At 41.9% G+C, this 13,013-nt stretch overlaps 1 protein-coding gene across 5 annotated transcripts in view; it reads left to right on the top strand.

The window, feature by feature from the left end:
* Positions 1–13,013, top strand: part of arfgef3 (ARFGEF family member 3) — a 53,227-nt gene that overhangs the window by 9,634 nt on the left and 30,580 nt on the right. For all 5 annotated transcript variants that reach the window (XM_040034032.1, XM_040034031.1, XM_040034030.1 and 2 more), the window contains 11 exons: positions 168–219; positions 3,309–3,390; positions 3,535–3,675; positions 4,634–4,702; positions 10,055–10,171; positions 10,340–10,385; positions 11,303–11,387; positions 11,749–11,853; positions 11,965–12,089; positions 12,418–12,665; positions 12,876–12,988. In XM_040034032.1, the coding sequence (XP_039889966.1) occupies positions 168–219; positions 3,309–3,390; positions 3,535–3,675; positions 4,634–4,702; positions 10,055–10,171; positions 10,340–10,385; positions 11,303–11,387; positions 11,749–11,853; positions 11,965–12,089; positions 12,418–12,665; positions 12,876–12,988 (1,183 nt within the window). The remainder of the gene's footprint in view (positions 1–167; positions 220–3,308; positions 3,391–3,534; positions 3,676–4,633; positions 4,703–10,054; positions 10,172–10,339; positions 10,386–11,302; positions 11,388–11,748; positions 11,854–11,964; positions 12,090–12,417; positions 12,666–12,875; positions 12,989–13,013) is intronic.

The raw sequence follows: 13,013 nt of genomic DNA, 5'->3' as shown, positions 1-13,013 counted from the left end.
GCTGGGTTCAGAGGTTGGAGGTTGTTGACACGAGAACATGTTCAATGCAGAATATTTCTTCAACTGTTTCGCATGTCTGTGCTGAATTAAATGCAGCTTTTCATTCATGGATTCTCTATGAATGAAAATGTGACTTAACCACTCTGTCTGTTTCTTTGTTCCAATAGAAATGCTTCAGTCTCAGAATGGATCAGCAAAGATTTCCCCTTCACAGCTTCGGTAAGTTGAACATGACAGATTTTCTTCTCGAAAGCGTGAAATAAAAATGTGTAATTAGAACCTGCTGACAGTCTGTGGTTTGTTTTGAAGGAGGCGTCTTCGACAGTGTGAAACGTTCCTGCCTTTAGCTAACCTGATAGTGTTCATTCATTCTCTTCTGCTTATCCTTATCGGGGCTGGAGCCTGTCCCAGCTATTATGGGGCGAGAGGCCGGGTACACCCTGGACAAATCGCTAATCTGTCACCGATAACTGAATACTGAAATTTAAACTGCTAAGAACTTTGTGGCTTAAAACATCAGTTTTCTCAAAGCTGCCTGATTTGAATAGATTAAAATGACAGAGGAGTCATTTCTGAGCTGATAATGCAAATACTGAGCGCGAGCTCTGAGCTCAGCATTGCTTCAGTTTGGACGTTTGATCGTCAGAGAAGTGATCAGTTTAAACTGCAGTAGCCTGGACACACTGACAGCTAAAACTCATCTGTTCAAATCTGCATCTTCACTATGAACTCATTGTTTATTTTATCTTGTGCTTTTGTTTATGTGTTGTTCTTTATTGTCATTGTTCTATTTTGTTTTATTCTATTGTTAAGTGTCCTTGGGTGTCTTGAAAGGTACTTTTAAATAAAATGTATTATTATTATTATTATTATTATTATTATTATTATGTGTATCTGAGGCTACTTTGACAAGCAGGATCCTTTTTTGGGCTGTCAGATATACACTGTGATCATAGACTATTTACAGATAGATAGATAGATAGATATATTACATTTTCTATGTAGTTTGTATTTGTATTGCTTCTTGAGTTTTTGCTTTTTATTCAATTTAGTTTAAATTGTTTGAAAATGCCTATTTTTATTTTATTTAATTTCTTTTTTGAGTTATTATTGTATAGAGATTTAGGTACATCACTACAGGTGTTAAAATAAAAACACATGAATTTTTCAAAGCAGTTGACTCAGTAAACAAATCAGCTGGCCAGCAGGGGGCGACTCCTCTGGTTAAAAAGGCCGTATTTCCCATTTGACCCTTGACCTCAGTAAACACGTTCACTATTTTCAAATCTTATTTAACACAGTGTTGTATTTATTTTGTGAGTTTGGTCCCCATCAGAATAAAAGCAATGATAGGTGCAGCTGCAGTATTTTTCTTGTTATCGTACAGTTTAACTCAGAGTTTTCAGTATTTTTATTATTTAAATGAGTACGAGAGCACCACAACTACAACCTAAAAGAGCTGAGAGAAAAAGCAGTGTTGATACCACCTGAGCTCTCTAATGTGAGGGGAGTTTGTGCTACTGAGTCCAAGTGCTTTTGTGCTAATCACCTTTTAAATCGTTCCAAAAAACCCAGTTGGACATTTTTAGAGTTCAGTGATCTCTTGGTGGAGTTTTTTAATTAGAGGGACGCAATAATATGATCTGTCTGATTCTTGCAGTCGCTGCAGTGAGTTTGAAATCTAGTAATCTGTGACTGTTTCTGTGAGTAAAACTCAGTAAAGTGTAAAGTGGATGGAGCTGCTGCTGCTGGTGGCCAGCAGCTCGTGATGGTCCCGTAAATTCCCAACACGGCATGAATTATTCACGTGATAATCTGTGTTGTTTTATTAGAGCGTATTAGATTAAATATTGATGATAATGTCTTTGTAATATAGTGCCATGATTTCTCTACTAGTGTGTTCTTCTGGCTCTACAGATAAGACTTCATGCCTGTTATCTCTGAAGGAGAGATGCTAAAGAACAGACTTGATTGACAGACTGATGGAAGATTAATTTATAATGTATTTAATTATAAATAATCAAATTCAAAAGTGACTGAGTTTGGTGTTTAAATGACAAATTCTCAATGTTTTTCACCCAAATGTTTGCCTTTTTGTCTTTTGACTTTGTTGTCTGTGTTGTTTGTTGCTCATAAATGGTCTGGTTGTGGGTAACTGCCGTGCAAACTGTGGCTCCTCACAGCCTGCTTGAGTGGTCGAGTTGTGGCAGCTCAGAGCAGCCTGAGAGCGCAGAGATGAAGCTCAGTATCCTGTAATCAGCAGCAGAGCGCGGTGACTCAACCAACCACAAATAACAAGAGGGAGATGGAGGGCGAGTGAGTGGAAAGAGAGAGGGAAGCAACACAGTAGCTGGTTTACATAAAGATACCTGCGTGAAGCTACCGTGAAAAGCTTATTTAGCAAAGGATGTGGTTGCTGAGATTATTTGGGTTCCCTGTGCAAAGTTTTAAGCTTAGCATTTTGCTCGTGTGACGGGCGGATCTGACTGAGAAACCAGCTGACATTGTGAGCTCATGTGGTGTGATATGATTGGCCCACCCTGACGCATACTTTGCTTTATATCCTTCTGGATGTTATTGTGGGCCACAATTTATAAAACAGACACCATGTTGCACAGAGTGACTTGAAACCAGCAGTAAACTCATCAGGAAAGAGGTTAATTGAGCATGACCTTAGCAAGAAAACAGTGTGGCACTTCTGCAAGCTGCTTTGCAACCCACCTCCAGCCCAGGTTTGATGTTTATTACAAATGTTGCTTATATGCAGCTCTAAGGACACAAGAACTAGAATATAGTTCAACTTTATGACTTGCGCTCCCCTCACCCATCAGACGGGTTGGCCAATGAAGACTTTTTCCAGACAAGAGAAGCTCAAGTAAATTGCTCCTCCTGACTTGTTACTCTAATGATTGTAAACTATAATGCTTCGGTTTTGGAGGAGGGCACAGATTTATGATGGAGGTGAAAAAGGAGACGTTCTGATAATCTGCTGATCTGTTTTCTTCTCACATCTCTGAAGTACTGCACACACAGTTTCACAGCCTTTAAGAGATATTCCACCTATGCAACATAACCATTTTCAACCACTAATCATTGATGAGAACTCATTTATTAAAAGCTTAATTTATTAACTTCCACTCCAAGATTTATTCACTCCATATTTAGCATTTTTTTCTGTTCCAAAGTCTGTGTTCGCTCACTTTATTGACACCAATCCCTGACTGCCTGTGATCGTGTCAGCTAATCTTCAGAGATTGTAGAGAGCTGTGATTGCACTGCCTGCATTACTATGTTGTGTTTGCTTCCAGAGAGCGCTGTCTGCTGCCTCTACAGATGGCTCTGGAGTCAAAAAACACCAAACTGGGACAGACTGCACTTACTGGCATGCAGGTACTGGAAGACACAAATGTATAAATAAAGGTTTTATTTATTTATTTGGATTTTATTCGTCTTTATTTAAACCTTTCTGATTGAACTCTGACACCAGCTTAAAGTGGAAGGTACAAACTGAAGCTGTAGCTTTTCTCTACACAGAAACTCCTGTGTGAGGACAGGTTTGTGGGTGGAGCTAGTGTGGAGGTGGAGGCACTGGAGAAACAGCTGCTCAGCCAGATGTTGGAGGCTATCAGAGTTACCCCATCTCTCCATGAAGACTTGCAGGTGGAAGTTATGAAAGTAAGACCTGGGAATGTGTTTTTGGGGCTGAAATGATGACAGATGGTTGTACTTGTGTCATGCATGAAACTTCCAGGCTTGCGTGGTGGTGCAGCCGGTGCTGTCCTTGGTGCTGAAAATTGTTCTGTGAACCTGGACTGAAAGAAGTCTACAGTTCTGAGTGCCCACACTGCTCATCATGTAGCTACGCTTAATGTGAACACACTTAAAATATTGTGAATTTCTAATCATTTAGACCCCAAAACTGATGTTATTTTCTAACATTGACTGTATTTTCCTGGAGCACACTCCTTAGTGCACTTAGCCTATGTAAAGTGGACCTGCTATGGTAGCGATTTCCACCTCCATATTTTATTCTTGGACTCTACTGGAGAAGGTTTGCATGATTGCATGATTACTTATTGCATTATTATGTCATCCTTTGCCTGAAATAAGCTGGTTTAGCTCCTCCCCCTTTTGCTGTTACTGACCAGCTTTCTTCTGATTGGCTCTTGTAAATAGAATCATCGAGCCAAGAGTTGAACAAACAGCATGAAGCACAGTTTTTAGAGCAGTGTGCAACCTGAGCTTTTGGCTCACAGCTATTAATTATATATACATTAACTTTGTTTGCAGCTTTGGGCATAGTTAATATGAAAATAAAGCAGTTTAGTATGCCGTTATTTTTGTGCCACTATTCTGAGCGCACGTAAAAAAAATTTGCAGGTGCAAGTGTTGTATTTTGAGGAGAACTTTTTCTTTGAACGAAGAAAAGCTGAATTTGAGTGAACAAAATTCATTGCTGCGTGCAAAAAATGTATTTCAGTGCACGCTCAACTCTTTCTCTACACCGTTATATTTGTGCCACAAAACCAGCCAATCACAGACCAATCTGATTGGCTATTCTGGTCTCCAATCAGCTCGAAATGATGAAATGCAATATCCCTGCTTATTAAGAGTGTGTTTCTCCTGTGTGCAGGTCCTGCTCTGTATCACCTACTCACCAAACTTTGACATTAATGGAGACTCCATCCTCCGGATTGCTGAGGTAGGGCAGCCTGAGACTGATGCGACTCATCTTCATAATCAGATACATGAGCTTTTACTTGGCAATAAATAAATGCATAAACAAATACATTCACAGACTTCATCGCTGTGCAGAAATTTCTTTCCTGGATTCTTTTTCCAGCTCTTACATTAAGTTTTAGGCTTTTTCTGTATTGCTGTCGCCTGGAATTATTCTGAAATGATTAGACAGACTTTTATGGGCCGGACTAAACTTGGACTGGACGGCCAAACGAGCTTTACAAAGGAAAATTCAAACATGTTAAAAAGAATTTGCATCATTTTCTGTTTAGCTTGTTCCTGCTTGTTGCCTCATGAAGCAGACTTTTTTTCATAGTACCAGCTTTGAATAGGCTGTCTCAGACTGAACCGATGATAGAGGGCGTTGCATTTTTTTTTTTAAGGAAAGTGAACTGTTAGCACAGCGAGCTGAACATGGATCTTTTTTTTTAAAAGGTGAAGCGTTTCTCTGTCCTCACTTGCCCTCAAGCCTCATCTCATACTGTAATCTCATCAATTATTCAAAAAAGTGAGATGAGTTTTCCTACAGACACACAAACAAAGAGGCAGGGCTGTGCAGATGAAAATATTTGCCAATAAAACCAATAAAACCGTGACATGCTGGAAGTACCAAGGTCTGCACCAGGTTCACTGGCTTAGCAATCTGTACAAAGCTTCTTACTCATGGTTTTTAAGGCTGTATTATCATCATATTACTGGAACACGTCTGTGTAATCATCATCAGTTTTGCTGTAATCAAGAACATCTGTTCCCAGTTCAAGCCTCAGCTTGCTTTGATTTCTGCTGAACAGTGTACTTATAATGAGCATGAGAACGTATAGCTGGAGAGACTGGATAAATGTCCAGCACTGCCTGCCTGATGACACACTGCACACGTCAGGCGGTGCCCCGGCCTTGAAGGTCAGCAGGTTCAGTTCTATATTAAACTATAGATTATGCCAGAGGTGATTATATATTCAAACTGTTTCCGTCTAATTTATCTACAATCACAATAGAGACATTAATTAAGCCCTTCTGTTTTGCTGGGTTCACAGTGAATGGGGTTTAAGAGAACAGATAGCATCTTACTTGTTTTTATTAGGAGGTTTGATCACAACTGGCTTAAAATCACAAATTCAAATATGACACATCAACCCCTTCAAGGTCGTCTCCTTGGGTGGCACTGCACCAGATGATAATGATAATAATGATATTAATAGTAATGATAGTTACAGTAACAGTAGTAATAGTCATGCTCAATGTTCTCAATGTAAGGAGAAAAAACAGGGATGTGCTGCAGACCTGCAGCTTGGTCTTTGAGATGTAGCTGGAGTCTCAGCTCCCGTGGGTAGTGATGATCCCTGAAATTAAACTTGGGTCAAGCTGACACTGAAGTTAATGTTTGCTCTGTGTGGAACTGGTGCAGTCTGCAAGGTTTGGGACTCCCAGGACATGCTTTTAAAATAGCAGCTGTGCTGGAAGCAGTCCAGAAGTGCTCAAGGAGACCGTTTCATTCACAAAAGTTTAAACTGGGTTGTCCGCGTTGTACGGCCACCAGCAGTAAAAACACTGATGAATAAAATTCAGAAACTTTAGAGTCATTCTTAGACTTGGTCATTCTTTGGTCTTTATAGAACATAAAGAAGTAATCCCCCGTTTCTCGATAGCTCAGGTTCATAACTTGCTCCTTGGGCGGTTTCATAATGGATGCCTCATTCAGTTTGGTTTATATTAGGTAAAACTGATTTGGAGTCATGACTTTACGCTGACAGCTTACTGTACAATGGGACGTTTGGTTGTAAGAAAGACGTTTCAGAACGCACAGTGTTCTACAGTTCTACTGTTTATACTGAGCAGAAACGTCATGTTAGTCATTAATGTTCAGACCACCTGATCGTAGCGTGGTCGAGTGTTTTATGTCAAATGTTTTCTGTCACGTCACTTCCCCCAGCAGCAGAAGCAACATCTCCTGCAGCTAAGTGATGTTTGACGTCCATTAACAGCTCGTAAAAACCCAGTCACCGTGGCGTGTTAATGGGCTCTGTGCTGTCAGGGCTGGCCATCTGGTGTGTGAGTGTATTGTATTTGCATTGGGGCATAACTCAGGGTGGCTGGAAAGGCTGTCAGCAACACTCCATTATCATAACATCTAGGCAAATAGGGCCAGGACAGTTTTTTTCTAATGTATTTATTTATTTTAATGGAGGGATTGGCAGCGCTGAGAGATTCATGCATTGTCAAACACGGGGAGCTCAAGGCTTACGCTCCATCTCTCTAATGTGGTCATCAGTTACATGAAATCATGTAACCTGCCATACAACTATAGACACTTCAGATGTATTAGTGTGTTAACCCTCCGATAGACTGGTGTACCCAACTTCATGCCCTATGACTCCAACCCAGCTGTGGCCCTGAAGGGGATGGATGGATGGATGGATGGTAGATGGATGGATGAGTGGATGGTAGATGGATGGATATCCTTATTTTAACTGTAAATAATTTTCTTGTTGCCAAACATTTGACTCTTACATCAAACTATCACAGACTAGCTCATTAATGTTCAGTAGACCACAGGTTGTGTGTTTTTTGTCCTGTCTCCCTTCCCCAGTCTGATTGTTAAGGTTGTGTTATTGTAGGGTCTTTACATTACAATATAAAATGCCTTGAGGTGACTGTTGAGGGGGATTTGCCACAAATAAAGCTGAAAATTGAAACCTGACTACAGGTTGAACAGGTGGCAACAGTTTAGTCATTCTCAGACTCAGAGACTGTAAATAAAAAGTGGATGTAGCCACCATACTGTTACTTGTTAGTTCGTGCAGCCGCTGTCGCTGTCGCACCTGTATAATTTATAGGTGCCGCTTACTCGTGTTAGCCTGTAGCATAGCACTTTATCCCCTCGTCAAAAATATGGTCACTTCAGTTTCAAAGTGCTAATACTAATACATCGCGGTGTTTCCCCCCATCTTTTATATTCAGTAGGTTGTTTTGTAGCAACTGACCAGTGCTACCTAGAGGCAAAATAGGAATATGAGTATTTTGTTACCGAGGAGCTTTATTGATCTGTTGTTTTCTTCTTGTTTGTGGCTGTACAACACAAGCTTTTAGCTTTTAAACATTGTATAAATAAATGTACCCTGTGCATGTACTATATGAACCCCACATTATGTAGGTTCTAATATAACCCTCAGACATGTTTGTACTTACACTAACTGGCAGCGCTTTAAAAAACAAGGTGGAGTATCGATTGCTTGCAGGAAGTGTGAGCATTAAGATTGAAGGAGCCGGAGCAACTCTTAATTCAAGAGGTACCTTGAGGTTGTTCCTTGCTCTCTTGTCCCTCTCACATGCATATTCATCCCATCTGTGAGTGCCTTATGGTGCAGGATGTATTGGGTTTTTTATTGATTGGGAGCAGGTGGTGTAAAACATCCCTGAAGCTGCCAAGATTTCAAATGTAATTAGCAGATGTGGTCTTTGTTTAGGCTCTACGTGAGGTTGGCCCTGGTAGTTCTCAGCCCCTCTGAGCTCACAGGATGGAACAGAAATTTGATAATTGGTCAAATAAATCTTGGCTTACACATTTTGTTATCAACAAGCTCTGTAGCTCTTCCATTAAACCCCACTCTTGGATTAAGAATTGTTATGTGATTTGGATTTCTGTACTGTGTATTTGGGCGATATCCCATCAGCAGCCTCCTTAAGGGACAAATATTTGATAAACATCCTGTTGGGAGCGGGCAGAAAGAGCCCCCAACAAAGAAAGACAGGATAGGAATAATGGAGGAAATACATAGAATGGAAAAACTTTTTTTTGAACCTCAAAATGGACCAATTTCTTAAAATCTGGAGGAAGTGGGAGAGATTTGTTGAAGGTGGTAATGTGGGATGATGGGTGGTGGGTTATATAACCAGAGCTTAACTAAGTATTTTCACGCAACTACTGGAAGAAGGAAGGCCTGCTAAGGACGTGGTCACTGTTTTTTAGAAGGCAGCTCATAAAAGAGACTGGAAATAGCCTTCCGAATATCATCAGGGATGGACTGTAAAGCGCTGCGTGGACAGTAGCAAAAACCTGACGACATGGGACCTGTAAAGAGGTGGAGGGGAGCTCCCTCAGACTGGGCAGGTCTGACGGTTTCACTGTGCCATTATGTTATTGTGAATGCGTATTATGTTTGTTTGTTTCTTTGCTGTTTTTGTTTTTTTCATGTGAAAAAAAAGAAACAAACAAAAAGAATTGTTATGTGAATTAAGATCTCCATTGTTTCTAAGGTTACCCAGATGTGACAGACAATATTTAGCAAAAATGCTACAGAAAATAAAATACTTGAAATTCCCTCCTTAATTCTATATGAAATAATTGTATTCATAATGACTGTTTTTAATTTCATGTAGAATAAGCGCTATGTTTTACTGTGACATTAGCAAACCAGCATTCATGCTTCCTCCCTGGCTGATTCAGTCCCAGCAATCCAGGAACAAACGAATATCCTAGGATAGCATTTTATTTTGAAGGAGAAAAGAGCCGATTTTTCTGTACTCGTCTCTTTCCTGTCATCTCCCAGCGAGTCACAGGAGTCTGCTGCACCTGGTCACAAAAAAGAGTTTCAGAGTATGGCATTAATCAAAGCAACGTGTGAAAAACCCTAACTGTACTCCTGGGATACAGTGAGATATCCCGAGAATACGGTATAGTTGATTTTAAATGCAAAAAGCAAAGCGGGAAAGCATGTGTTATAAATGGCTGTGTGTTTGTGTGTGTGAGCGTGTATTCATGTCTTTGTGGGGACCAAAAATTGTACGTTTTCTATACTTGTGGGGACCAATATCCCAGTTCCCACAAGTGAAAATGTCAAAATGGGGTTTTAGTGTCAGGGTTACAATTGAGTTCGGGTTAGGCATTTATTTTTCATGGTTAGGGTGGGTGGCTAGGGAAAGCGTTATGTCAATTAGATGAATACCTGATGTGTGTGTGTGTGTGTGTGTGTGCTCAGCTACTAGCTAACGTCTGTCTTACCTTCCACAGATGCACAGTGTTTACTCTGTAACCTTCTAACCTGCCTGAAAGATGTCTGACACTGACAATACATCCCCTTGCCCCTGCTGCTCTCTTGTCTGGTTACCACAGTAACCAGTGACGCCATGGAAAGCTCCTATGAATCTGTCCAACAGTTCGGTGTCTGTCTGTGATGGTTTCTTGGCACAGTGCGTCGTGGTTTTTCTGGTTTAGTGACATAAGAAAGACCACACACTGACAGATGCTCGTGTGTGTGTGTGTGTGTGTGTGTGTGTGTGTGTGTGTGTGTGTGTGTGTGTGTGTGTGTGTGTGTAGGTGTGCATCGAGACCTACATGTCCAGCTGTCACCAGCGCAGCATCAACACGGCGGTGAGAGCCACGCTGAGCCAGATATTGGGAGACCTGACGCTACAGCTCCGCCACAGACAGGAGGTCACACAATACTTTAATTATATACACACAGATATATTATACAGATGTATATGTGCACACATTAACTAGTAGAAAATTACAGGTAGATAAAAGCGTAACGTACAGTACCGCATTTGTTTTGACACAGAAGTGACAGTAAGCATGCCTCCTGTGTGTGTTCCTCTCCAGGGTGCAGATGGAGACGAGGTGACTGCACCGCCGCTGCAGAGACGAGGTACATCACTGCCAGGGGGTTTCTCTCACCTCTGCAGCTTCCTTTGTCAGCTGTAGGGATGTACTTCTCACCTCTTAATATGTAATATTGCATATGAGCACAGCATTTCACTGCCTAATATCTTACTATGAATGCTGCAGACAGGACCATTGTAGGGTATGAGTGTCCAGCAGAGACTAAATAAAAGATCACTCTGACCTAACAGGAAGCTCCCTGATTGCCAGTCCCGCTCATGTTCACGCTGAATTGGCCCCTGCAGTACACACAATAAAAAGTTTTTATTCTGGTCAAAGCAGATGGCTGCTCCTCCCTGAGCCTGGTTTTCTTGAAGGTCTCTTCATGTTAAAAGGGAGTTCTTCTTCCCCACTATCACCAAGTGCTTTCTGAATGCTGGACTGGGGGCATTGTTGCCCATTTTATGAGTGGCATGTGAAAGTTAAAGCATCACTGGTTGGTGGAGGCATAGAGACACTAGTTTGGCCCAGCAATGGTGAAAATGTCCAAGTTTAGTTTCTTGTGTGAGTTCAGCATTAAAGCTTGCGAGCCACTGGTGGCTGTGGGCTCTTCGTCATGTTTAGTGTGCAGCTCCAACTGTTTTGTAGCTGTTATAAAGCCACTGTAATCACCAATCTGCTGGTAGTAAGAAGCAACTTCGGAGAGAGACTGGCAGGGCTGCTTTTATGATACCATAAACAGTCAAACGCACTGTTTCGATAGATGCCTCTGCAGGCAGAGAGCCAAACAGGTTCCAGTGAGGGAACTGATTTATTCTGCTTCTTAGAGGGGAAACTGAGAGAGAGGAAATTGGGAAAGCAATGATTTTTTTTATCACTTCATGTACATAGTGGCGAATGATAAAGCAGGAACCACAAATTAACCTTTTTATGGTGCGTGTGGGGGGGGGTGGCTTTTTGCAGATATTTCTCCCACCAGCCAAGCTCTGTGTGAAGATGTGGTCACGGTTCTGACCGTTTTCTGTGAAAAGCTGGAGTCAGTGGACAGGTAACGCTGCAGATTCTCATTGACTCACTAATATTCTGTTATATTTCTCTTGTCTCGATATGGAGGTGATAATTCAGTCAGACTGATCCAAACACAGAAACAAAAACACAGATGTATGATTTTGGATGGGCCGACGTCACTGATAATCACTCTGCTTTCATTAGTGTTTCATCTCCTTTCAGTGTAAGTAATGAGAACAAACATGAAGGCGCTGCTGTTTAGCTCATTCGTGTGGTTTCGTTTTAAATGTCAGCTTTACCACATTAAACAGTGTTTGCATGTTTCCTCTGCACTTCCATGGTTTCTTCCTGGAAGCTTCCTAGTTTAATACAGTAACCATTTCTTTATTTTAATCTCCCAGTGATAACCAGCTCCTGCAGCTACTCTACCTGGAGTGCATCCTTTCTATGCTCAGCAGCTGCCCTCCCACAATGCACCTCTTCAGAGGTTTCACAGACCTCGTGTGGTAAGACTCACTGAGTAAAATTTCATCAACTGGTCCCTCACTGTTGTCCTTAATTGGAGTTGATTGTAGTCCGATGTAATCAATAAAAATCGCTAATGTTCCTCTTCCCAGGAAGCAGCTGTGCCCATCCCTGGTGGCAATCATGGGCAATCCCGTCAATGACAAAACTATTGCTTCTCACCACGGCTACTCAGCGGCATCAGACCGAGACCGCCTCTCAGAGAGACTCAGTTTAGGTAACTGAATTTACTAAAGAATCCGCTGTAGGAGGCGGTCAGTTTGTCTGTTTTTTTGCAACAATTTGAAAGCGAATATCAGTGGAAATTAATCTCTATCAGGGATTCAAGCGCCAAGAAAGAGGGGAAAATCAATACCTAATTACTGATCGCTCATAAACAGAGCCTGATGCAGCTATGAAGATCACGACTGAAGCTAACAGTGTGAAAAGTGTTGGTTTCCACTCACTGCTGCAGGAGTTTAAGGAGACATGAGTTCTTATAGGAGGAAGCTTTCTATCAGCATGATTTCATGGGCTTCATGCCCCTCTTTGTTTTGTTCTCCCAGGAATGGGCCAGGAGGTGGACTCCTCCTGCGGAGGACTGTCCGATCAGGGCAGAGGTTCTGGCTGCTCCTCTAGCGCCCCTGCCAGGATTGCACCGGTAGTGCGCACAGTTTGCTACATTGCAGCAGAGCTGGTGCGTCTGGTGAGCTGCGTCGAGTCGATGAAACCGGTGCTCCAGTCGCTCTACCACAGGATCCTCCTCTACCCTCCTCCTCAGCACCGCACCGAGGCCATCCGCATCATGAAGGAGGTGGGACAAAGACATTTCTCTACGTTTATAATATCATTTTTCACTGACAGGCAGCCTTTTGCTAATCTTTATTCAGCAAAGTTTTCACAAGTACCTCCGAGGATCATGCACTCAAAGGGGTCCAGTAACAGTTTGACATTTGGGATAACCTGCCTGCATATGTTTTTAGAACCATGTCAGCAAAAGCTTGAATGCTTTCATCTGTGGCAGATTCTGGGCAGCCCCCAGCGGCTGTATGACCTCGCCGGTCCCTGCATGGCTGAGCCTGAGACCAGGAAGCGATCATTCTCAAAGAGGAAGTCCCACCTGGACCTGCTCAGACTGTTAGTAACTCCTAACTTTGTTCAC

The sequence above is a fragment of the Simochromis diagramma genome, unplaced genomic scaffold, assembly GCF_900408965.1.
Source record: "Simochromis diagramma unplaced genomic scaffold, fSimDia1.1 OVJJ01000176.1, whole genome shotgun sequence".
Taxonomy (NCBI): domain Eukaryota; kingdom Metazoa; phylum Chordata; class Actinopteri; order Cichliformes; family Cichlidae; genus Simochromis; species Simochromis diagramma.
Note: the sequence above shows the minus strand (reverse complement) of the source record. Positions and strands in the feature narration are given on the sequence as shown.